The sequence below is a fragment of the Kogia breviceps genome, chromosome 2 (assembly GCF_026419965.1).
Source record: "Kogia breviceps isolate mKogBre1 chromosome 2, mKogBre1 haplotype 1, whole genome shotgun sequence".
NCBI lineage: Eukaryota > Metazoa > Chordata > Mammalia > Artiodactyla > Physeteridae > Kogia > Kogia breviceps.
The window spans coordinates 112,715,674-112,741,710 of NC_081311.1; the positions used below are offsets into that span (position 1 = coordinate 112,715,674).

The following is a 26,037-nucleotide window of genomic DNA, read 5'->3' on the forward strand; positions in this document are numbered from 1 at the left end:
AGAAGATGGTCTTGCTGTTCAGGGGTGGCAGAGATGGAGGAGGTCAAAGGGGAGAGAGAGGTAGGCACACTCTCTGTAACTTTGCAGAAATACACTGTAATTTCTCTCTGACTTTTACGCTCTTTCAATTCTCTAAAAATGTTTCTATATGGTACTAATTCTTCTTCTATCATTTGCTTTTGTTTTAGTGCCTGTATCATAGAAGGGTTCATGCCATAAAAGAAGTCAAAAGCATCTTGAATAATTGTAACCCTTCTGCCGAACTGCCTAATGTGAGTTTTTTCCTGGCACTGCCTCTTCTCAGTCTTCTTCCTTATCGTCTGGCACTAGTTCAGAAGCATTCATCTCCATCAAGTTGTATTTTGTTAATTCCCCTGGTATGGTGTCTGTTAGTTCTTGAATTTCTTCAAGATCCATATCTTAAAACCCTTCATTCCCCACAACCAACCTGATCTGCCATATCTACAATCTCTTTCATAATTTCCTTGATTGGCTCTCCTGCAAATCCTGTGAAGTCATGCACCACATCTGGATACAATTCCTCCAGCAGCAATTTATTGTTTCGGGTTTGATGGTTTTCACAGCCTTTTCTGTAATAATGATGGCATCTTCAATGGTGTAATCCTTCCAGACTTTCATGATGTTCTCTCTGTTGGGGTCCTCTTCCATAGCGTTGACAATACTTTCCTTTGAGAAAAGGAAAAGGCTCATTTTGTGTAATGAGCCTTAAAGGTCCTATGACTCGCTGATCTAGGTGCTTAATTAGGGATATATGGTTTTGGGGTAAATAAACCAGTTTGACACATTCAGTGTTGAATTCATGGGGTTCTGGGTGGCCAGGGGACATTGTCCAACATCAAAAGAACTTTAAAAGGCAGTCCCTTACTGGCAAGGTACTTCCTGACTTCAGGGACAAAGCATTAATGAAACCAGTCCAGGAAAAGCGGTTCTCATTGACCAGGCCTTCTTGCTGTACAACCAGAAGATTAACCAGCTGGTATTTACTTTTCCTCTCAAGGCTCAGGGGTTTGCAGCTTTATAGATAAGGGCAGTCCTGATCATACACCCTGCTGCATTTGAACAGACCAGTAAAGTTAGCCTGTCCCTTTCTGATTTAAATCCTGGTGTTCACGTCTCTTCCTTACTAATAAATGTCCTTTGTGGATTTGTTTTTTCCAGAGTAGGGCACTTTTGTCTGAATTAAAAACCCATTCAGGCAGATATCCTTTCTTCTCAATGATTTTTCTTAATGGCATCTGTAACTCATCTGCTACCTCCTGGTCGGCAGAAGCTGCTTCTCCTGTTATACTGACATTTTTTTAAAGCCAAGCCTCTTACTAAAATTATCAAACCATCCTTTGCTGGCATTAAATTCTCCACCTTTAGATCCTTCACTTTCCTTTTGCTTTAAGTTGTCATATAATGACTTCACTTTTTCTCGAATCATATTAGAGTCTTTAGGTATACCTTTCTTATAGCAATGGTGAAGTCACATAAAAGTTGCATTTTCAATACAAGATATAAAGGTATTTCAGAAAAAGTGCAAGGTTTTCACACCTGCTGGCATAGCTGCAGCAATGGCTTCACAAATTTCCTTTTCTTCTTTTACAATGGTCCTTATGCTGGATTCATTATCTTGAAATGATGGGCAACTGCCACTCCAGACCTCAATCTACAGTATATATTAATCAATTCAACTTTTTCATGTAATGTCACGACTTTTCTCTGCTTCTTGGGAGCACTTCCAGCATCAACAGTGGCACTTCATATGGGTCCCATGGTGTTATTCAAGGTTTATGGCATTGTGCTAAACACAATGAAAAATACGCAAGAACCAAAAGAGATCACTTTTTTTTTTTCGATATGCAGTTTACTGGAGAGATAAACTGCTCACCTGGAGATGATTAGTGTCACATGACATTTTAAGCAGATACTAGCAACACTTGAGTTCACTGAAACAGCAGCATGAGGTAGCTATGAAATTATTACAATATGTACTACAGTTAACTTTTTGCAGTTATTTAATACTGTATCTTTACATTTGTTTAGACTTCTGTTGACTGCAAATGGCACCATGTCTGGTATGTTAAGTGCTTGTAAGTTTTGATAAATTTTAACTTTTTATAAAGATTTGTGTAGATTTTATGGTAGCAATGGATAAAATAGACAAGTATCTACATATATTTTATGCATTCATGATGTACCTTTCTCTTAACTTTTTCAATATTTCTAGTCTATGTGGTTCCTCTGTAAGTTTCTGCAAATTCTTGCCAATCTCCAAAAAAAGTTTCCAATATATTTATTTAAAAAATTTTGCATATAAATGGATGTAGTTCAAACCCCTGCTGTTCAAAGGTCACCCTAACTGCAATTTGTGAGAGACCAGATGTGGGAAAGTATAGTTCTTGGTCAAAGATGGACCCTTTGAGATTAGAGACTCTAAGATGATAATGGTTGAATTGTACTTTAACTTAATTTAGCTCTCATTCTTTCCTTTATTGGAATAAAGAAACAGTAATGTGCCTATGTTTTTATACTAATGATAGCAATTTATGTATAAAAGCCATTGCAACCAACAAATATAAATTGATTGCCCTGAAAAATTTTAAATGCTCAAGCTAGCGGTCAGAATTTTTTAAAAAATAAATATGAACTCTGAATTCAACATCTTGAATAGTTTAAAGGTCTTTTAGCTTGTAAAGCTGAGAATTTAATTAAACTTAAAAATATCACAGATTATAGATGTGTACGTATTTTTAATCCAATGCGTATATTTGTGGTTCACTTTAATATCTGCAATGTTCATAAATATTCATATATTGTGAACTATTACTCAAGTAGTTTGATACATTTTGCTTTACTATATTTAAGCCAGGGATTAAATCAGAAGCAGATCAATGGTTAAATTACTACCTTTCACATTCCGTGGATATTTATTCATTCATTCATTCATTTATTGTGAGAACACTTAAGTTCCACTCTTAGCAAATTTCAGTTATACAATACAGTATCATCAACTATAGTCACTATGTTCTACCACATTTCCCTTTTACAATGCAACATGAGTTTTATTGCAGTTCTGCTTTTTAATATTAAATTTTGGTTTACATGATGACCATTTGATACAAACATCTTAACATTATTAACTGGATAACTCAAATCCCAAATCAACATGCATAGAAATGTCTCTCAGGATCCAATTCTCCAAAGATATCCACTGTGTGGGATCAAAATACACTACTTCCAAAATATGACACTTTATCATAAGGATTATTTTGAGCTGAAGCATTTGAGATTGAGTAGATGCAGAAAAAGTAGCTTCCCCTATCTGACTAAAAGCATAAACTTTTGAGAAACGAGAACTGCCACAAAACACTTTCCCAGGGAAGTTCTAAGGCCATGAAGATGATAGAAAGTCAGTATCAAAATGGACCTACACAAATGTTATTAACTAGCCTTTATCTTCCATTAGTTTCCCCATACATTTACCTTTCCACAATTTGCCATCCCTATAAACTCAAAGTCCTTTTCCTTTGTCTTGTCCCCTCTGTGTGGGCAGAGAAAAATGTTTTTTCCTCCCTATATCAGCCATCTTCATCATAATTCAGATTTATTTTTAAGTTGAGTCATATTCTGAAAAAGTTGTTTCATAAGAGTTCATTGCAAAACATCAATACACACATACAAGATAAATCACAATCACTTGAAATTTTCTATTAACTTTACTTAACCCTGTTATTTATTATTTATATGTTTTCTCTCCATGTTTTATGTCACAGACAGTTCAAACCAGTTTTTACTAACATACAACTTTTAGAAATTACTTTATTATGAAGGCATTTATAATTTCTTTCTTCATAAGGAAATTTCAGCCTGGTTTTACTTCTAAATTTGCTAAATCTTGATAGCATATTCAGTTAGTTTTAGCTCAGGATTTTCCAAGTAAATTAATATTTTTATTTTGTTTTCCTATAGCCTTGCCAGTTCCTTAGTTGTATACCTGTTAAAGACTGTTATCTGATATATTTCAGCATTAGTCCAATCAAACAAATGCCAGAAGCAAAAGGAGAAAAGATATGCACTTAGAATAATGTTAGCCTGAGTCAAATAATTGGCTCTTTGGCATCAGAATTAGCCTGTTAAATAAAAACTTGCTTATTTAGTTAATAATTCATTCATTTAACGAGTTATTCATCTATTCATTTTCAACTAATATGAAATGTTCCATTATGATAATTTCTAAACTCAAAGTCACATTCTTCTAACCAATAACTCCCAAACTAAGAATCTTTACATAATAATTGAAAAGAGTTACCTGTTAAAAATATTGTTGGAAAAATAATCATTTGAAAATACAACTCCCTCACTAGGAGTAGGCCTCAGGAGTATTTATTTACCTATGCCCATGTTAGCTTATATTTATATCTTTATCTCTTATTTACAAGGCTTAATTATAGCCAGGAGGTGTGTTTAAGAAAAGAAACACAATTCCTTTTTATAATCTTTAAATGCTCATGGGCCATGTGGTTCCTACAGTATCTGCTTACTCACAGCTGTGATAACTTTTCATTTCTATCTTTTGGTTGAAATACTTAATAAAGGGCAAAATGAATCACCAAGAACTCCTGATTAAGCAATTCAGAAGCAATTTCACATTAAGAAGAACTCCCAGAGATGATTCCAGAATGCATCCTAAAATCTACAGAAAATTCTTTCCACGGGTTATTTGGATAATGATACCAATCGTTTCACAAATTATACCACAATAGTTAATTCTCTAAACTTCAGCTCATCATCTGGCATAGAGAAGGAAGTAAATAAGTTAGTTTTTCATGTTACATAGCACCTACTGTATGGAGAAAAACAAAAGGGAAACATCAAAATATTAGAATAACTTACACAAAAAGCTTCAGTGACTCTCAAAACAAATCAAAGGTTTGAATGATCTGAAACTCATCACTTTCATTTTAATGGAGACTAGCGACAGCACAATAAAATTTAGGAAACTGGTTGAAAATAAATGCATATAATTATGCCTTTTTTTCCCCTAGTCATCTTCATTAAATTTTATGGTAAGGATTTATCTATGAAAAGCGGAATGCTGTAAGTGGGTTTGGCACACATGTCTCTTTCTGGACTGTGAAATCCAGACTCTGAATCCAGATTGCCTGGTTTCAAATCCCATTTCTTCCATGCTGGCTCTGTGAGCCAGCAAGTTAAAAATTCTTTTGACTTTTTAATTTGAGAAAGTTAAAAACTGCTCTCGGCCTCAGTTTTCTCATTGTGAATTAGCATGATGAAATGAGTTCATGCAGAGAACATTCTTAGAACTGTGCCAAGTCCACAGATAGTTCTCAATAAATGTTACCTACTATTACTATCATGTACAGAATGTGAGCAAACCTACTAGAAACACAAGGATACTTTTTATAAAGGTGAGATATGGATTGAGGAGGGCCCCAAAGGAACCTACATCAAGGAAGCAGGCCTGAGGTAGAAGTTGAACCCAGTGTTCTGCTTACCGGTACTCCGACAGGAAAACTTGGTTTTGTGATCACACAATCGTAAGGTACCACTGCAGCCTTTTTCATCACTACCATCTTCACAATCTTTTTCCCCATCACAGCGCCACAGATCAGGAATGCAATTTCCATCAGGGTGACACTGAAATTCATTCCCATTACAACCAGCAGGAGAACGAATCTCTTAAATTGAAATGAGGGAGAGAGGCAGAGAGAGGAAGACAAGAGAGGAATTATGATTTTACTTGATAATATTTTTTTTCAATTTTTTCTTTCTTTAGGCATTATAATGATCCTAGAGAGAATACGTTTTTACTTTATTGTTTAATAGCTGCAATACTCTCTAGCATTTTCAAATTTGCTTTAGAAACTTTATTAGAGAAAATAGTTCTTGCCTCCCACAGAATTCCTAAAAGTGATGAACGTTAGGAAAAAAAAGAAAGAGCAGTAAGATAGTATGTGGATATTCTGTTGTGATTTTAATTAGTATCAGTGTGATTGTTGAAGGTATTTTCTCTATAGCACATAAAAGAGATTTCACATTCTACTCCAAATGTTTAGACTTTTGTTGATCTTATGACATCTCTTTAGATAATTTCTTTCACACTGGTAACAGGTAAACAACCAAAAAGAAAATAAGGAGTACATTCTAACAAAATTTTTGAAGAATAATGTCCAAAATATTGAAAAACAAAACCCTCAGATAATTAAAAAAAATATTCAGGACATAAGATTCCAAGTTTAGAATCAGAACAGACACAAAAGAATTTTATGAGGCACTATGCAGTCAAAGTCAATTTATCAATTAATAATTCACATAGTGCCCAGATAACATTATCACTCAAAACCTGATGACTAAAAATATAGGCTAATTTTTGTAGGCAAGCATAAACAAGAATAAGGAAAAATAAATGTTGGGCATATAGATGTTTCTACAGTATAACAGTTGAAAAATATGACTGTAATTGGCAGTACATTACATTTGTATTAATATCTAATATTATGAGATATAATAACCAGAATCTCCAAATACTGCTGTAAAGTAAATATTTTAGTATACATTTTTCTAGACCAAAGTTTTAATGTAACAAGTTTATTGTGCATCTCAGGTAGCTATAGCCAACAATCAATTTACATTATATCTATAAAAGCAATTATTCTATATCATTATAAAATTGAAGCAAGTCTAGGTGAGTTTCTCATTATTTAATGAGCTGATTTGGTAGGAATTATAAAAATATCAATAAATAGAAACCTCATTTAAGTAGAGTTGGGAGACCAGAAGGGGAGATCTCATACCCTGCAGCTGTAGCAGAGCCCAACAGGAAGAAGAAAGACTCTTCTTTCCTGTCAAGGACTCAGCCTATGAAAATCCATGGACTCGTTGTTTACTAGAGCCCTCCCATCTTCCTTTTTACTCTCTATAAAAGCATTCCTTTTTCCTTGCTGTGAGGGAACTAGCACATCGCTCACCATGGTGCAGACTCCAAATTGCAATTCTTTGCCAATCCCAAATATACCAGTCTTTGCTAGAGAAATATCTGGCTCTCAATTTGTTTTAGGTCAACAGTTTGGTGGCCCACATGGGGACCAGAGAAGACTCCCGATAGCTCTGGGGCTAGTGAATATACAGGTGCAGTACCCACAGCTGGGTCTATTGTTGCTCACTGCTTTTCCTGCTGATCCTGGAGTTTAAAGGCAAGTCTTTCTCTTAGATCCAAACTCACACCCTCTTTCCATCTGAAGCTCTCCAGGCTTTATTCAGAATCTACTTAAAGCTGTCTTTCTGGTTAAGGCCTTGTTCTGCATGTGAGTACTTGTTTGGCACTTGGGTCTTATTTTGATATCAGACTCTTTCACTGAAACTGGTTAGCTTTGCGTATTCCCCTCGGAACAGGAACTGCTTCACCTGAAGCTGGCTAATCTTTGACCCATTCCTCTGAAAACAGGGGTTCTCTGCAACAGTGCTAGGTTTTTCAGCCTTTGGCCTATTCTTTTGAAATGACAATTCTCTGGAAACTGGCTGAAAAAGCCTTTGGCCTGGCTCCTTTAAGCTGTTTCCTTTGAATTGGCTGGAATTGTTTTACAAGCTGTCTGAATCGAACCAGTTGTGCTGTAAGCTGTTTAAGCTGTTTGAAAATTGCTCTTTACTCTAGAGGAAAAATCTCTAGGAAATGAGACTTCAGTTATCTAAGTATTTTGAAGGCCTCCTCCGTTACAGGGACTCTGTGTCAATTTTATGTTTAAAAGCCACAGTCCTTTCTCATGGGCACTGCTAACTAAATGGACCAACCTGACCAAAGGCAATTTAGAATATCAATGGCTGTTATGGGGAATTTCAGAAATCCCCAAACTTAATTTCCTTAAAACCAAATTGGGCTACAATAGCTCAAAAATTTGCAGAACTGAGTGGAATGCTTATTTCAATTGGTATTTTGAGGCTTCCCAATATAGTCAGGACTCTAAAATTGCCTCTCTGAAAAATAAGATTTTAAGATTAACTGAGGAAAAGAAATGATGAAAGAAAGAGAAAGTGGCACTCAAAGCCTCAGGCTCTTCTTCCTTGGCGCCTTTGTCTCAGGCTCCACCTCTGGTGCCATCTCCCTCCTTCCTTTCTATGCTGCCTATGCCTCCACTGTACCCTCAATCCCCCCATACTCCTTCTCTGGCCAAACTTCCCTTTTCCTCTGAACCTGTCAGAACATGTTTCTTTAAAATTAAGCCTTCTGAAGGTCCAGAGGCTAAATCTTTAATATCTTATACTCCCTGAACTAAAGCTGAACTGTGAGCCATAGTCAAGATTTTCCCAAAGTAACCAAAGATCCTCATAGTTTTGCTGAGGAATTTAATATAATCACTCCAACTCACCAACCTGGTTTCTCTAACTTATATCAGCTAGTTCATATGCTCATCAGCGAAGGTCAGGCCCAGCATTGAGTGAAAATGGCTAATTGAGAAAATCCTGAAAGATGCCCAGAATTACAACCAAGAGAACAACCTGCTATCTTGTTACGTGTCAGGCTCAGAAAATTGCTAGGCAACTTTACTGAGCAATTACTAGGGCTTTTCCAAAGCCTGTTGACTGAAACAAAATTCAGGCTTGCACACAAAAATCTGCAAATCTGTCCATAAAAATTACAGTTGACTTTTGACTGTCCTTAAAGAAAATTCTGGTCTTCCTTCAGATGTTGATTAACTCAAGTAGCTTTTAACTCTTTGTTTATTAATGGGTTGAACTAAGATCCTTCCCTTTTAGTAAAAAGGACCAGCTTGAAATGGGAAACTATGTCCACTTCAGATTTAGTTAATCTGACAAATCAGATTTCTTGTACTCTAAAATGAATCACCTCAAAGGAAGACCATCAAAATTGTTCATCTTCAACTCCAACAAATGAAGGTTCCTAAACAAACCCCAAACCCTCGTAGTTTTTGTTATTATTGCAAAGAACCAGGGCATTAGAAAAGAGATTGTTACAAACTTAAGCGCTGTAGAGCCTTCATCTCTCTAACCAGCCTTTCCAACGCCCTCCAATTCTCAGTGGCGGGCCCAGAGGAACTGGAGGGGCTCTTCTCAATCCTCCCTCTTAATCAGCTTGGAGAAACATATCTCCAACTAGACGACAAATCTCTTCCAGTCCTAATTGATACCACTCTCTTGAGTGCTCAACCCCACTACCATAAAACAGCCTCTGCCTTGGAAGTACTAAAACAATTCAAATAGTGGGGATTTCTAATGAACCTCAAGAGGGTCCATGTCCGAACATATTCCCTTTTGTTTAGGCCCTTTGGGAGATACACATCCTTTTCTCCTTAGTTCCTCTACCCCATCCATTTATTAGGCTGGAAACTTCTTAGAGAAGTATGCCAGAAATTCTTTCTCTAAAAAGGGGAAAACAATTCTAGAAATTGACAGTGTCATCAAAGAACCAACCAGGTAAATTAAGTGGCCCTCTAACATCTTTTATTTGTTCTATCTCTGATGGTACTAGAGCAGATTCTGAAAATATGGATCATTTGTCCCTATTGAATCAGCTACCACTTTCCTTATTGGCAAAATCTCCAACGGATGTTTGCAAAATTCACAGTGCATCTCCCATCAAAATTTAATCAGAATCCTCAAAACCTCTTCCCAGAATTAATCAATACCCTAAAAGAAAACCTTAAAGCCCATAATAGAAAAATACAGGCTCAAGTCCTCATTATCCCCTGTACTAGTCCCTGTAACACTCCATTTTACCAGTGAGAAAAGCAAGGGGCCAAAGGTGGAGGTTTTTTTCAGGAACTCTGAGCAGTAAACAACACTGTCATCCTTCAACACCTTGCTGTTCCTAACTTTCATATGTTACTAACATCTTTCCCACCAGAAATGAATTCTTCACTGTAACTGATTTATGCAGTGCATTCTTTCATATTCCAGTTGATGAAGACAGCCAATGCCTTTCTGCCTTTCCTTGAGAGTAAAAAAAAACAATTCACCTGGACAGTAATGCCTCAGGGATATACTGAGAGTCCTTCTTATTTTTTGCAAATCTTGAAGGCTGGTATGAATGATATAAAGTTCTCTAAGGGTTTTACTTTGCTGCAATATGTGGAGGATTTGCTTCTTTGCCCTCCTTCTTAAGCCTATTCACAGGAAGGCAGCATCCACTTAATAAAGCTTTTGGCCTTAAAAGGACTTAAGGTCGCCAAAGAAAAATTGCAGTTTGCCCAAATCCAGGTTCAATATTTCAGTCATCCAATATCAGACAAGGGCTACACCTAGATCCAGATACACTTCAGGGTGTCCTAAGTTTCCCAAAACCCCAGACTAAGGGTTACTATGAAGTTTTCTCAGACCAGTTGGTTATTGCTGAAATTGGATTCCAAAGTTCTCTTTTACAGCCAAATTTCTTATGTGTTTCTCAACAATAACAACCACCTGACCCAGTTTTGTGGGAAGAACTGACTGACATAGCCCTCAAGGCCCTAAAGGAGAGTTTGATGAACCCACCTGCCTTTGGGCTTCCTTATTATAAGATTCCCTTTTACTCTTTCATAGATGACAAGAAGAGGGAATAACTTTGGGGTACTCACCCAAAAACTTGGCAACCACCATCCATATAGCCAGCAGCTGGACCCTGTGGCACATGTATTAGAATCACTATAGCCACTGCCCTTTTTGTTAAAGCCACTGAGAAAATTGTGGATGTCCTTTAATCATTTTTGTACCTCACGCAGTAAAAGTTAACCTGAATTCTCATCGTACTCAACACTTCTCAGCTAGCTGCCTCATATCCCATGAAGTCCCTTTGTTATCTGTTCTTCACGTAACTCTTTTTTTTTTTTTTTTTTGCGTCACGTGGGCCTCTCACTGTTGTGGCCTCTCCCGTTGCGGAGCACAGGCTCCGGATGCGCAGGCCCAGCGGCCACGGCTCACGGGCCCAGTCGCTCCGCGGCATGTGGGATCCTCCCAGACCGGGGCACGAACCCGTGTCCCCTGCATCGGCAGGCGGACTCTCAACCACTGCGCCACCAGGGAAGCCCCACGTAACTCTTTTACATGATAATAACTTTAACCTGGCTACTCTTCTCCCTTCTGTCACCAACAATGTCCTTCATGACTGCTTAATGTTGATAGACAACCTCCTGACTCCTTATAATGATCTACAGGAAATTCCATTGGGTAGTGTTGACTTCTCATGGTTCACTGATGGTTCTGCTTTAAAAGGTAACAATGAAAAATATTATGTTGGTTATTATAACTACTTTTGATGTTGTTAAGGCAGTGTCTTTACTTATGACTACTTTGGCCCAATAGGCTGAATTACACACCCTTACACGGGCTTGTACTTTAGTCAAGGACAAAACTGCCAATGTCTATACTGATAGATATGCTTTCAGAGTAGCTCATGATTTTGGAATGTTGTGGAATGTTGCTTCCTTATTTCCAGTGGAAATAAAATTAAAAATAGTCCCTATGTTCAGGAATTATTGAACACAATACTTCTACCTTCCATTTTAGCTATTATTAAGATTCTGATGCATGCTAAACTTGACTCTCTGGAAACTAAGGGAAATCACCTTGCTTATATTTCTTCAAGGAATGCTGTCCTTAAAGGGACCAACAGCAGCCAAACCTGTCATTATCCAAAGGGACATCTCACCAAATGATAATTTAGAAAAACTGGCTACAGAAGCCTAACAATGGGACTCAGAAAAGGAAAAACAAGATTGGAAATTTAACAATTGTTTGTTTGGAAAAAAGAGAAAGCTCTGGTTTGGACCAAATAACTCAGTACTACCAGAGACTCTAAAATCCCCACTCCTCATCATAATACATACACTAAACTATTGGTCTATTTGCCAAAATGATGAATCAATATTGTTGGGGAAACATTAACAAGGCTGCAAAAAGTGCCTACCTCACTTGTCCTACTTGTCTGAAGTACAACCCAGGAAGCCTGTTTGTACTGCTTCTGGATATTTTAAACTGTCTAATAGGCAATTCAAAGTCTGGCAGATGGATTTCATACAACTTCCTCCATCTCATGGATATAAATATGTTTCAGTCACAGTCTGTATGTTTTCCCACTGGACTGAAGCCTTCCCTCGCAGACAGGCTATTGCCTTTTCTGTGGCTAAAGTCCTTTCGGGAAAGATTACCCCTAGTTGGAGGAGCTCCTCTCAAACTTTATAGTGATCTGGGAATCCATTTTAAGGGCCAGGTGCCTTGACAAGTCTGTGATGTTTGGCTGGTTTTACAACACTTTCACTATGGTTACAACACTCAATCCTCAGGTATAGTTGAACACACTAATGGCATTTATTATTACCAACTGGCAAAATTTGTAGAGGTCCTCCAAATACCTGGGCCAAAAGCATTGCCATTGGTCCTTTTAAATTTCAGATCCATCCTTTTGGGAATTCATAAACTTTCACCCTTTGAGATAGTCCCAGGATGCCCAATGAACTTGACTCCTGCTTTTTTTATCCATAACTTATAAAAGGAGACATACTGTAGTATTGAAAAGGCCTGCTTGCTTCTATTAAAAATAACCAACCTTTGGTAGAGCAATCTTTTCACAGTGTGCCCTTGGGAGACAAATACCTTGGAACCTGGAGATTTTGTCTATTGGACAAGACACTACCAGAAGAATTTTCCTCAACCTTGCTGGAAAGACCATACTAAGTACTGTTGACCAATCCTTGTGCCACCAAACTCCAAAGAATAGACTCTTGATTCATGTGACACACCTAAAGAAGGTGCTGAACCCTGACTGGACCTGCACATCATCCAGTGACCTGAAAGGAAATACTTCTCAGAAATTGAGGCAGTCGACATCTGAAGACACAGCTTTCCCAAGTTATCTATACCAGGCCTGTTGGAAGTTTGTCACCAACCTTCGACACTGACATAAAGATTCAGATGATCTCCAGGGTCTATGATCTTGATAACGTATGGACTTTAAATAAAAAGTGCCTGAGAGTTCTCCCTCCTGCCCCTCCTTGTTACTTAAATGTGAACTTACTAGGTTTCCAGTCTGAGACACTACTGGAAATGGTCTTTCCTGACACTGAGGGACAAAAAGCCACTGAAACTAGAAAATCTGACCCTTGATCTGTGATGCTTTCAGCAAAAGGTCTTAATCAAAAGATAAAAATGTTAAAAAAATTAATTAAAAGTATCCTCAATTAAATAGAGGTGAGAGACCAGAAGGGAAAGCTCTCATATCCTGCAATGACAGCAAAGCCCAGCAGGAGAATAATGACACTTCTTCTTTCCAGGAAAGGACTCTGTCAATGAAAATCCTTGGACTCTTTGTTTACTATAGCCTTCCCACATTTCTTCTCCTTTCTATAAAAGTGTTCTCCTTCCCTTCCCATGTGGGAACTTGCACACGGCTCACCAGTGTTTCAGACCCTAAATTGAGATTTTCTGCTGATCCTGAATAACCTCATCTTCACTGGAGAAATATCCATCAGTCAGTTTGCTTCAGGTCAACAGAATCATGTGGTTGAGTTAAGATTAGACTAAATTAAGGTCAAAGCTAATAATAACACTTCTATTACCAAGGCAGCTACTTCATCTTTTGAGACCTCTGTTTGTTCACATGGGAAGTAGAGAGTCTGCAGTGTCGTTGGGAGGAATAAATTGGATATGTGTAAATTATTATTTTCACTGACATTTTTTGTTGTTATTTTCTATGATATAAATAATTCATTTCCTGATTTGTTTATTTATTTAAAGAATTTCAACTATAATATGTCAGTTGATAAATATTTTAAAGATGCACAGAATAGACTTGCTTCTACTTCCCAAGTATTCTTAAAGTAGTAATGCTGAAATAACACCTAACTAAAAAAAGAGATAAAAAGGATCCCCACTGAAGTAAGAGGAAAAAAGTTCTGTTGGTAGAAAATAGGAGTTCCAATTCACTGAAAACCTAATTTCCAAAAGTAGCTACTCCTAAGAACACATAGTAATTACACCCAATTTAAAGAGAAGGCACTGAGTTTAGGCTGGCATTGAAATCCCTTCCAAAAACAGAGACTTTTTCTACTTTCCTAATCATCCAAATTATTTTGACTTTGGATATATAGAGTCTTCATGATTTAACAAAATAATTGGGTGCGTAGACACAATCAATAAAGATGGTAGAGTGTCTGCACATTTGGATGATATATCTGAAATGTAATATAGCCACTTCCTACCATATTTAATTGAGTATAGGCAGAGTGCCCTATTTAGCAGTACAACTTAACTACTACAGTGGTAAAGAATGTTGAGACTGGTTTCATAAACAATATACTGTGAAGCCTTTAAACCTGGGATCTTTTTAAAGGTAACTTGAAAATACTATGTGATTTCAGTATTCAAGAAGAAAAAAGAAGACAAATCAAATGGAGTTCCAAGGCGTTTTCAGCTCTCTAAGTAATTCTGTGATGAAGAAGGCAACTTCCATACAGCAGTGAATGGCCTTTGGTTCTTTTTCCTTGTACTTAACTTTCCATGAAAATAAAACTAAACACACTTTGGCTCAGTTGAATTTTATAACCTGTTGTATGAGCTCAACCAATAACATACTAAAGTTGTATTTCAGGTTATTCTCACTCAGTGACTCCAAATACTTAATAAAGAACAGAAGGTATAATCTATTGATTTTTTTCTACATTCTTTAAAATAAGAGTTGAAGGCTGGCAGCTCCCATATTGAATCTGTCCCTCAGTATGTTTAATTTAGTAAACATACTATTGACCTTTTAAAAATCTAAAGCTTTCCTATGAAAATCTCGCTCTTCCAGTTCCTTGAAAAGTAAGAGTCTTGGGTTAGCATCCTCATAAGGTAACAACTACTGCCTGCTTTGTATGGAGCTGGACTGAATTTTATTAATGACTCCCTGTTACAACAGAGAGACAGAGATATTCCTTTATATTTTATTTCTTCCCTAGCAGATTTTTTTCCTCGGTGGATGTGGGCAGTGGGCCAACTGCTAACTCCCTTTTCTTTTGTTTTTGATCTACTTCTGAGAAACTGTAGGAAAAATTTTATTTCACTCTTACTTTGATATTAATACTAACTTTTCTGTCTTTACAAATTAGTTTTTCATCTTTATGAGTTACCTTAATGGATATTTGTGAGTAATCCTGAAACTCATCATGTTTCTCTCTTTGCAACAGCTTTTAAGAATTTAGAGCCAAATTTCTGGATCATTTTTCATGATATGAACTTGTTTATACCAATCTCACCCTCAGATTTATTTACATTACTCATCCTTACTTTGCCTTTGGTTCCTTCCTCTTTATAACCTTTAATCTTTCCAGGTTATAACTTAGATTACTTCTGGAAATGATCAGAGGGCTAAGTAAATAACTAAACAAAATAGTAATGTGCAAGGAAAACTTGAGAAGTAACACATTTTACATTTAAAATGACCTAATTTGGAAACATTTTATTAACCTAAATAAAATTAAACAGTATATGCCAAATTCTATTCCATACATTCATTCCTCTCCTCATCTTTTATTTCTCCAAGGACAATGTTGCCTCAAAAATGTCGGTAGTAATGAGAGGAATTCCATGTTTCACTAATTATTGTGCAATGCTTTGTCTCTTCTGAACATATTTTGGACTTGGTTTCAAAGATCTAGTTCTTTTGAATTATGTTCCTCAGCAATTAACTCAGTGATTTAATGGGAAATTCTCAAGAAGATTATGTAAACTTAGAAATCTGGAAAGAAAAACCTGATTCAAAAAGAAACCTGCAAAATATAAATTGTTGCTTTGGGAGAAGGGAATGCTTCTCCTGATCCAGCAATATGGCAACTTTACATATAGACTTGTAGTCTTTTAGCTCAATATTATTTACAGAAGAAAATAAGTTGTGGTCACACAGATCAAAGCAGAATCTATGAAGGCACAGAGCATGCTGCTATTGTTTGAGATTTTTAAAATTCTATTTGCATTTTCTTCGCTTTGCTTGGTATTGTTTTGTTTATCTATTTGTGCTTCATAAGTGAATACACTCATTTGTTTTCTTATTCTAAATTAACATTTATCTTATAAATTTAAATACAAATGTGGTATTTCCCTGAGGCTTTTCTTTCCTTCTTTTTTTTTTTTTTCCTTAAACTACCCATGTCCAAACCTTTGTGGACTATCTATTATAAACAACCAGATTACAGCAACTTTAAAATGAGGATATAGTCTAGAGAAGGAAATACAATGTACCATCATAAATATTCAAATCTAAAATGGTGAAACAATTCTCCTCTAGATTGACTTCCTGTGTACATTTCATCTGTTAATGTCCGTAATTTTCTTTGACTCATTTTACTTAAAAAAAAAAAAAAAAAATATATATATATATATATATATATATATATATATATATATATATATTTATCTAGGATTGGGTCTCTTATTCTGGTGTTTGTAGATTCAAGAGATTCATGGGTAAGCCTTAGGAATTCATGAAATCTCAGAAACTATACACGATGCTTCATGCTGACATGCCTTTTTTCCCCCTGTGGAAGGGATTCTGAGCTTTCCTTGACTCCTACAGCATACTCTAAGAGGAACGTGGAGACCAGTTTCACACTTCCCTTTCTTTATCACCCATTCCATATACCTTGCATGTAAATGGTAGTTTATATGGTATTCAATTTTGCTTATACTTCAAATTATCTAAGATTTGATTAAAACCCAGTGAAAAGAAGGATCACCTATCTGTTCCTTTTGATTTTAATTAAACATAAATAAATAGAACTGCTTATTGAGAGCATCCCACTTCACAGAAACAGAAACTTTGTCTGTGGTTATACATATGATAAGCAGCAGGGATGATATTTGAGCCCACACAATTAAATTTTAGAGCCTGCTTTCTTTACCACTCTCTCATTAATAAATAATTATATAAGAACATAAACTAGATTCATCCAGAAAGCAGTAAATGCAATGAAGAAAATGCATCAGAGTAGTGCTATATAGGAAGAAAACATACATCACTTCTGGTTCACAATTCATTGGCCAATGCTAGTTGCATGGAGTGGGGCCCCATCATGTTGGTCACACCCAACCACAAAGTTTCCAGGAAGTACCATCTTATCATGTACCCAGAAAAAGGAAAACATAGAACTATACTGTGAACATTTTTGATGACTATCATTAGGAGAGAGTTGGGTATAGAGAACATCTTGACAGCGTGATCAGAGATGCCTCTCTGAGAAGGTGATATTTGAGATGGGACCAAAACGAAGGGAAAGAGCCAGCCAAGCAGGTTAGGGTAAAGAGCATAGTAGGCAAAGAGAATACCAAATGCAAGGATTCTAAAGCAGGAAACAGACTTTGTTTTTATAGACAGAGAACAAAGTGAATGGGGGGGCGGGTAGAAATGGGATCTGAGAGGTAGGCAGGGGCTGGATCTTGTGGGTTTTATCAACATCTATGGTAAGATAAGTTCAACAAGTATCTTTCTGTTAGAGATTTTGAAACAGAGGAGTGATGATGATATAATTTCATCTACATTATTAAAATTCTCACTGGTTGCTGTATTAAAAAAAAGTGGAAATAGGGAGACCAAATAAATGGCTTTTGCTAGCATCTAGGTGAAAAATGAAAGGTAGTTTCTGCCTCTGAAAAGATCATAAAATAGTCTGCACATAGGGAACTAGGCGATGTATGCAGTTACAAAGCAATATCCTAAGTGCTTTGGTAGAAATGAACACGGTGAGAACATGCAGAGGGGAAATCTAACCTGGACTTGGGGATTTCAGAGGAGAAATTCTCATGACAGAGGATAAGAAGAGAGTTCCAAGCCATGACTAAGAGTCAGGCAGAGGGGAAAGCAGAATGAGACGGAAGATATTCCGAACAAAGTCAGCAGTATTCGTAAAATTCTGTGTGTGTGATGGAAGGAGTGGGAAAAGAGAAAACTGGAGAGGAGAGCAAAGCCTAGAGCTTGAATGGCCTTGTATGCTATGCTAAATGGTTTGTATTTCACCCTACAGGCAACTGGGGGGTCACAGAAAGACCTGCTGCTAGATTCAGTTATGCTCAGATATGTAGTTTGTATCTATCTCTTTGGGAGCATTTAGACCATAAGTAGAAAGAGAAAAATCTCTAAGATTACACAAATTTACAAGGGGTTATATATATGTATCTATTTCATTTGCTTGAACACCCAAAGTTTATACTGAAGTCAAGTAGACTATTAAACACACACCACATACACACACACACATTTTCATATTCCTTCCCTTGCTACTTCTCATCCTACCTCCTCACAATAAATTAAAAATACTCCAAACCTATTCCTCAATGTCTGTTAGCTTTGGGTGTATGTTGATATTTAGAAATGCTATCCCCTTCTGCCAGAAAACACAGAAAAAGTGGTGGAATTTTATTTTCTCTTAACCTTCTTGCCAAATGAAATCAGCTTCTGTTAACAGTTGTTGATTTTCCCCTGGATGGAAAGCTGAATCACTCTAAGGAGCCTGTGATGACCATTCTAACCTGAGTTCCAGGCTTGTGTGGTTCCCCAGAGCCCCAGATACTTAAGCTTCAGGGCTTGGCACACAATCTATCTTTATAACATGGCTTGTCCCAGTGGAATGTTAAAATGATGACTATGTTTATATGTATATGCTCATGCTGTTTTACTGTTATGTTTTCACATTGCTGATGCTGGTTATATTTTTAACTAATGCAATTTTATTGTATTTTTGCCCTGAAGCTATTTAAACTAAGCATACAATTTAGGGGAATCTAATAAATAAATAAACACAGAACCCTGGAGGAAATGTGGCAACCGATGGTGGAATTTATCCCAATATTTAAATGAATTCATTTTGACTAAATATTTGCAGTTAGTAGACTAGTAACTGTACAGAGACAGAAAGGAATTTTTTTCTCCTAAAGTTAAAAGAAAAAAAAAAAAGAAAATCAGGGTTGCAAAAATTATATTTAAACTATATTTTTCTTATTCAGATTTATAAGAAATGTTAAAGTATTCCCGAGAAAATAGCTAATAATAGTGTTGCGAATTTAATGAATTATTTAAATTGTGAGACCAGTCTTCTGGGGGAAAAAAAAACCTTCTTTTTATTGTTTTAATGGAGTTTATGCTTTAACTTGTCATTTGTTGTAAAAAGCTTTGAAAAGCAAAAAATCTCTATGAATTGTATATGCACAAAGCTTCCTGCATTTCTCATAATTGTCATGTGTCAGTTCCTGATTGGTTCCTAGCTTTTCAAAGACTCACTATGTACTAACAGTTCATGTACCTGTTGCCTGCAGATTCCCAGGTATTCTTCACCTGTCCTGAAACTACTGAGAATCAGATTGGCAGCCTATCAGTCATTTCATTTCATTTACCAATAGGGTGTGGACATATGCTTGGCCTGTTTCTGTCTGAGGGTACCCTTATCAACTCCCGAAAGTGCTTAGGGGCTGTCCTTGATTTCTAGAAATCCTTAGGAGGGATGCTTGTTTAAACCTACCTACCAGCTCCTGAGCTACCTGGCTAGAAATGGTGCTGGGGCTGGTGGGGGTACCTGTCCTGCTCTTCTCCAGGTAATGTGAGATGAATTTCCCAGGGACAATTGTGTGCCTGATGGCTCTACAATCTCTGATGTGAACTAATAATGAAGTCAAGCCTGGGGCCTCTCTTTTAAATCAACTTGTCCTCATCCCATTGGAACTTGATGACAGCCTGCACATCATCTAGTTTATAGATGGTTATTAATATCACCACCCTTCCCACCTTCCCATCTCAACACACTGCCAGGGCAGGTTTTTTGTGTTTTACTTTTTATTCCAACACTCTTTTTACACCCATATGTAGTCCTTGCTGGAGATTATCCTGATAAGAAGTTGAATGGGAATATCAAAACCATTTATTAATACTTGGATATAATGAAAAATTTAATAATAAATAAAGAGGCCATATTTCCAACCTCTGAGATTTACTGTCTGGGTCAATTAGAAAAGTTGAATAAAGGGAAATGGAAAAAAATGTGTGGGCACTCCCTCTTGCGAAAGCACCAGAATCACAACTAACTGCTGAACAATCATCGACAGAAGGACACTGGAACTCACTAAAAAAGATGCCCCACATCCAAGGACAGGGAGAAGCACAATGAGATGGTAGGAGGGATGCAATCACAATAAAATCAAATCCCATGGCTGTTGGGTGGGTGACTCACAAACTGGAGAACACTTATATCACAGAGGTCCACCCACAGGAGTGAAGTTTCTGAGACCCATGTCAGGTTTCCCCCAACCTGGGGGACTGGAAACCACAGGAGGAATTCCTAGAGAATCAGACTTTGAAGGCTGGTGGGATTTGACTGGGGGATTTCGACAGGACTGGGGAAGAGGAGACTCCACTCTTGGAGGGCATGCACAAAGTAGTGTGCACATCAGGACCCAGGGGAGGTAGCGGTGACCCCATGGGAGGCTGAATCAGATCTACCTGCTAGTGTGCTAGTGTTAGAGGGTCTCCTGTAGAGGCTAGGGGTGGCTGTGGCTCACCACAAGGGCAAGGAACTGGCAGCAGAAGTTCTTGGAAGTGCTCCTTGGCATGAGCTCTCCCAGAGTCCATCATTAGCCCCACCAAAGAGCCGGGTAGGCTCCAGTGTTGTGTCACCTCAGGCCAAACAACCAGCAGGGAGGGAACCCAGCCCCACCATCAGCAGACAAGCAGATTAAAGTTTTACTGAGCTCTGCCTACCAGAGCAACACACAACTCTAACCAGCACCAGTCCCTCCCATCAGGAAGCTTGCACAAGCCTCTTAGATAGTCTCATCCACCAGAGGGCACAGAGTAGAAGCAAGAACAACAAATCTGCAGGCTGTGGAATGAAAACCACATTCAAAGAAAGACAGACAAAATGAAAAGGCAGAGGACTATGTACCAGATGAAGGAACAAGATAAAACCCCAGAAAAACAACTAAATGAAGTGGAGATAGGCAACTTTCCAGAAAAAGAATTCAGAATAATGATAGTGAAGATGATCCAGAACCTTGGAAAAGAATGGAGGCAAAGATCAAGAAGATGCAAGCAATGTTTAACAAAGACCTAGAAGAATTAAAGAACAATCACCTGGAAGAATTAAAGAACAAACAAACAGAGATGAACAATACAATAACTGAAATGAAAAATACACTAAAAGTAATCAATAGCAGAATAACTGAGAGAGAAGAACAGAAAAGTGACCTGGAAGACGGAATGGTAGAATTCACTACCATGGAACAGAATAAAGAAAAAAGAATGAAAACAAATGAAGACAGTGTAAGAGCCCTCTGGGGCAACATTAAACGCAACAACATTCACATTTTAGGGGTCCCAGAAGGAGAAGAGGGAAAGAAAGAACCTGAGAAAGTATTTGAAGAGATTACAGTCGAAAAATTCCCTAACATGGGAAAGGAAATAGCCAAGTTCATGAAGCACAGAGAGTCCCAGGCAGTATAAAACCAAGGAGAAACATGCCGAGACACATAGTAATCAAACTGACCAAAATTACAGACAAAGAAAAATTACTGAAAGAAACAATGAAAAAATGACAAATAATATACAAGGGAACTCCCATAAGGTTAACAGCTGATTTCTCAGCAGAAACTCTAGAAGCCAGAAGGGAGTGGCATGATATATTTAAACTAATGAAAGGGAAGAACCTACAACCAAGATTACTCTACCCAGCAAGGATCTCATTCAGAATCGATGGAGAGATCAAAAGCTTTACAGACAAGCAAAAGCTAAGAGAATTCAGCACCACCAAACCAGCTCTACAATAAATGCTAAAGGTACTTCTCTAAATGGGAAACACAAGAGAAGAAAAGGACCTACAAAAACAAACTCAAAACAATTAAGAAAATGGTAATAGGAACATACACATCAATGATTACCTTAAATGTAAATGGATTAAATGCTCCCACCAAAAGACACAGACTGGCTGAATGGATACAAAAACAAGACCCATATATATGCTGTCTACAAGAGACCCACTTCAGACCTAGGGACACATACAGACTGAAAGCGAGGGGATGGAAAATGATATTCCACACAAATGGAAATCAATAGAAAGCTGGAGTAGCAATACTCATATCGGATAAAATAGACTTTAAAATCAAGAATGTTACAAGAGACAAGGAAGGACACTACAAAATGATCAAAGGATCAATCCAAGAAGATATAAAAATTATAAATATATATGTGCCTAACATAGGAGCACCTCAATACATAAGGCAAATGCTAACAGCTATAAAAGAGGAAATTGACAGTAACACAATAATAGTGGGGGACATTAACACCTCACTTACACCAATGGACAGATCAGACAGAAAATTAATAAGGAAACACAAGCTTTAAATGACACAATGGACCAGAGAGATTTAATTGATATTTAAAGGAAATTCCATCTGAAAACAGCAGATTACACTTTCTCCTCAAGTGCACATGGAACATTCTCCAGGATAGATCACATCTTGGGTCACAAATCAAGCCTGGGTAAATTTAAGAAAATTAAAATCATAACAAGTATCTTTCCTGACCACAATGCTATGAGATTAGAAATCAATCATAGGGAAAAAAAAAACATAAAATACACAAACACAAGGAGGATAAACAATATGTTGCTAAATAACCAAGAGATCACTGAAGAAATCACAGAGGAAATGAAAAAAATGCCTAGAGACATATGACAATGAAAACACGATGTTGCAAAACCTATGGAATGCAGCAAAAGCAGTTTTAAGAGGGAAGTTTATAGCTATAAAAGCCTACCTCAAGAAACAAGAAAAAATTTAAAATAAACAATCTTACCTTACACCTAAAGGAACTAGAGAAAGAAGAACAAACAAAACCCAAAGTTAGTAGAAGGAAAGAAATCATAAATATCAGAGTAAAAATAAATGAAACAGAAAGAAAGAAAACAATAGCAAAGATCAATAAAACTGAAGCTGGTTCTTTAAGATAAACAAAATTGATAAACCTATAGTGAGACTCAACAAGAAAAAGAGGAAGAGGACTCAAATCAATAAAATTAGAAATGAAAAAGGAGAAGTTACAACAGACACCACAGAAATACAAAGCATCCTAAGGGGCTACTACAAGCAACCTTATGCCATTAAAATGGACAACCTGGAAGAGATGGACAAATTCTTAGAAAGGTATAACCTTCCAAGACTGAACTAGGAAGAAATAGAAATATGAACAGACCAATCACAAGTAATAAAATTGAAACTGTGATAAAAATCTTCCAACAAACAAAAGCCCAGGACCAGATGGCTTCACAGGTGAATTCTATCAAACATTTAGCGAAGAGCTAACACATCCTCCTCAAACTCTTCCAAAAAACTTCAGAGGAAGGAACACTCACAAACTCATTCTACAAGGCCACCATCACCCTAATACCAAAACCAGACAGAGATACTACAAAAAAAGAAAACTACAGACCATTATCACTGATGAACATAGATGCAAAAATCCTCAACAAAATACTAGCAAACAGAAACCAACAATACATTAAAAGGATCACATACCATGACTAAGTGGGATTTATCCCAGGGATGCAAGGATTCTTCAGTATATGTAAATCAACCAATGGGATACACCATATTAACAAACTGAAGAACAAAAACCATATGATCATTTCAATAGATGCAGAAAAAGTTTCTGACAAAATTAAACACCAATTTATGATAAAAACTCTCCAGAAAGTGGGCATAGAAACTACCCTCAACATAATAAAGCCTATATATGAGATATAGATATATATATATATATATATATATATATATATATAAAATAAAATTCTGTTGCCAATGTTGAATTTTCATGACAGAAAAAAAATGTGTGGATATCTAGGCACAAATTCAATTATTATAACACTAAAATGTTTCTAGTGTTAAAAACACATAGACATATAGTGACATAAAAATATACTGAAACAATTTAGGGTTTTAAATATCCCCTAGTATGTTCAAGTATTAAAGTGAAATCTACATAAAACAAATAAAGCATTGTTTTTAGCTCATTACAATTTTAAGTTTTGGTATCTGGAACTCCACTATGAATATATTATTTAAAATATAATATATCACAGGAATGCTGAACTTCTACGTTATCAAAATAGAAGTAAACAATGTATTAATCTGTTAAATTGGCTATATAATTGAGAAAGCTATTTTTCCATTCACTGTTCAAATTAACCATTCACCTTGACATGTTAGATATTAAATATTAAGTAAAACAGATTATAGCGTGGATATTTTATATTTGGAATTTACTTCTTGGCTTAAAAATATGACTAGCTCACAGTAGACTGCAAATATTTACCGGAAAAAATGTGAAATTATTTAACTGGTTTTTAAAAATAATATAGAACACTATTATGTAGAAAGAATATGTATAAGCATATACACATGAGCTATATGTTTGAGGCAGAACCAGAGAGTAACATTTTAAAATTATTATCTCTTCCTTATTTTGCCCTTTTCTTCTCCCTATTATTTTTTTCCTTATCTCATGATAAGTTTGATATTTCCTGAAACATGGGCATAAAATGTTATTCAGAATTATAACTCCTTTAGAATGTGTCTCTACTTGTATTTTAAAGGAAGAGTCAGCAAGCTATGACCTGCAGACCAATTCAGGTCCACTACCTGAATTTTAAGAAAAGTTTTACTGGAACACAGTCATAATCTTTTGTAGATATATAGTATATGGCTTCTTTGGTGCTAAAACAGTGGAGTTGGGTAGTTGAAATAGGCAAAATCTAAAATATTTACTATTTGACCATTTACAGAAAAGAACTGCTGACCTGTGCTCTAAAATGTTCTAAATTCTGCTTATGATTTATAGAACACCCATCAAGTGTATACATATCAACATAACAGCGGGCTGTGCTGAAAGATCCTGATACCAGTGAGTATTCCATACCAGGAAGGTCATGGTAGTTTAAGTAGATGATTTTACATAACAAAGTCATTTGTGGAAAAGTTTGGGATGCAGACAATGACACCTAATTCTTCTTAGGAATTCTATGTGTACGCAAATACCAACCCAGGACTGAAATAAATTCCCTAACAAAAAGTGAATGAATCTGGTCATTTCATTGCAGGAATATAACACTTAAGTGCAAACCGAATTGATGCTTCACATAAATAAGGGAACAAAGGCTGACAGTTTAAACAGACTCTGAAAGAAGCTAATTACCAACTATTTTTATGGGAAAAAGCAAAGTTTATCCTATTGCTTATTTCCTTACTCTCACAAATGCATGGGCACTATTCAATTACTGAGAGGTGAACTAATTATTTTGTACATTATACATGCCCTTTTTCTCTTTTCTGTTTGTTTGTATACTTGTGTTTTTTTTCTTTTCTCAGCTGAATGCCTCAAGTTCTACCATTTCACTGATCATTAACCACAATTTAAGAACAAGGAAGCAGAATTTAAAGACTATGGAAATGAGTTCACTCTTGCCCTTATTGTTCAGTTCTGTTAAAAGAGTAGGAAATTCTTCATTAAAATTAGGTCTTTTGTTACCTATTGACTTTATTAATTATATCTTTTAGAAAACAAGAGATGTTACTTTGTTTAGTGTCTAGGTGTATAATTATTGTCTCAATACAAAAGCTAAATTCATCTAGGAATGAGTGTAGACCCATTACTAATTTTCTAAAGTGTAAAGAGGAAGATAATTGACTTTTTTCTTCCTATTTTTATGATTCACTCTCTTAAGATTTCATTTAAAAATTATATTTATCTGATTCCTTTTAATTTTCTTCAAATCACATTGCTAAGAACATTATAGATTCTCAAAACAGTCTTTGTTATTAATTGATTCAAAAGCCTTGAGTTTTCTTTGCTCTTGATGTAAAAGACGTTTTCAGTATTAAGGTTGAAATGACCTTTTAAAGAGCTATTTTGTCCTAGAAAACAAAAAGAGACTTTCTATGGATAAAATCCATTAATAATTAACATTGTTTTGATATCTCAGTGTTAACAGTCCCTAAACAAAATAAATCGACCTG

The 26,037-nt window shown here is 36.3% G+C and overlaps 1 protein-coding gene across 7 annotated transcripts in view; it reads right to left on the reverse strand.

Annotated features, from left to right (window-relative positions):
• The window catches only part of LRP1B (LDL receptor related protein 1B), a 1,895,525-nt gene that overhangs the window by 712,052 nt on the left and 1,157,436 nt on the right, over nt 1-26,037 (reverse strand). For all 7 annotated transcript variants that reach the window (XM_067025946.1, XM_067025948.1, XM_067025945.1 and 4 more), the window contains one exon: nt 5,523-5,705. In XM_067025946.1, the coding sequence (XP_066882047.1) occupies nt 5,523-5,705 (183 nt within the window). The remainder of the gene's footprint in view (nt 1-5,522; nt 5,706-26,037) is intronic.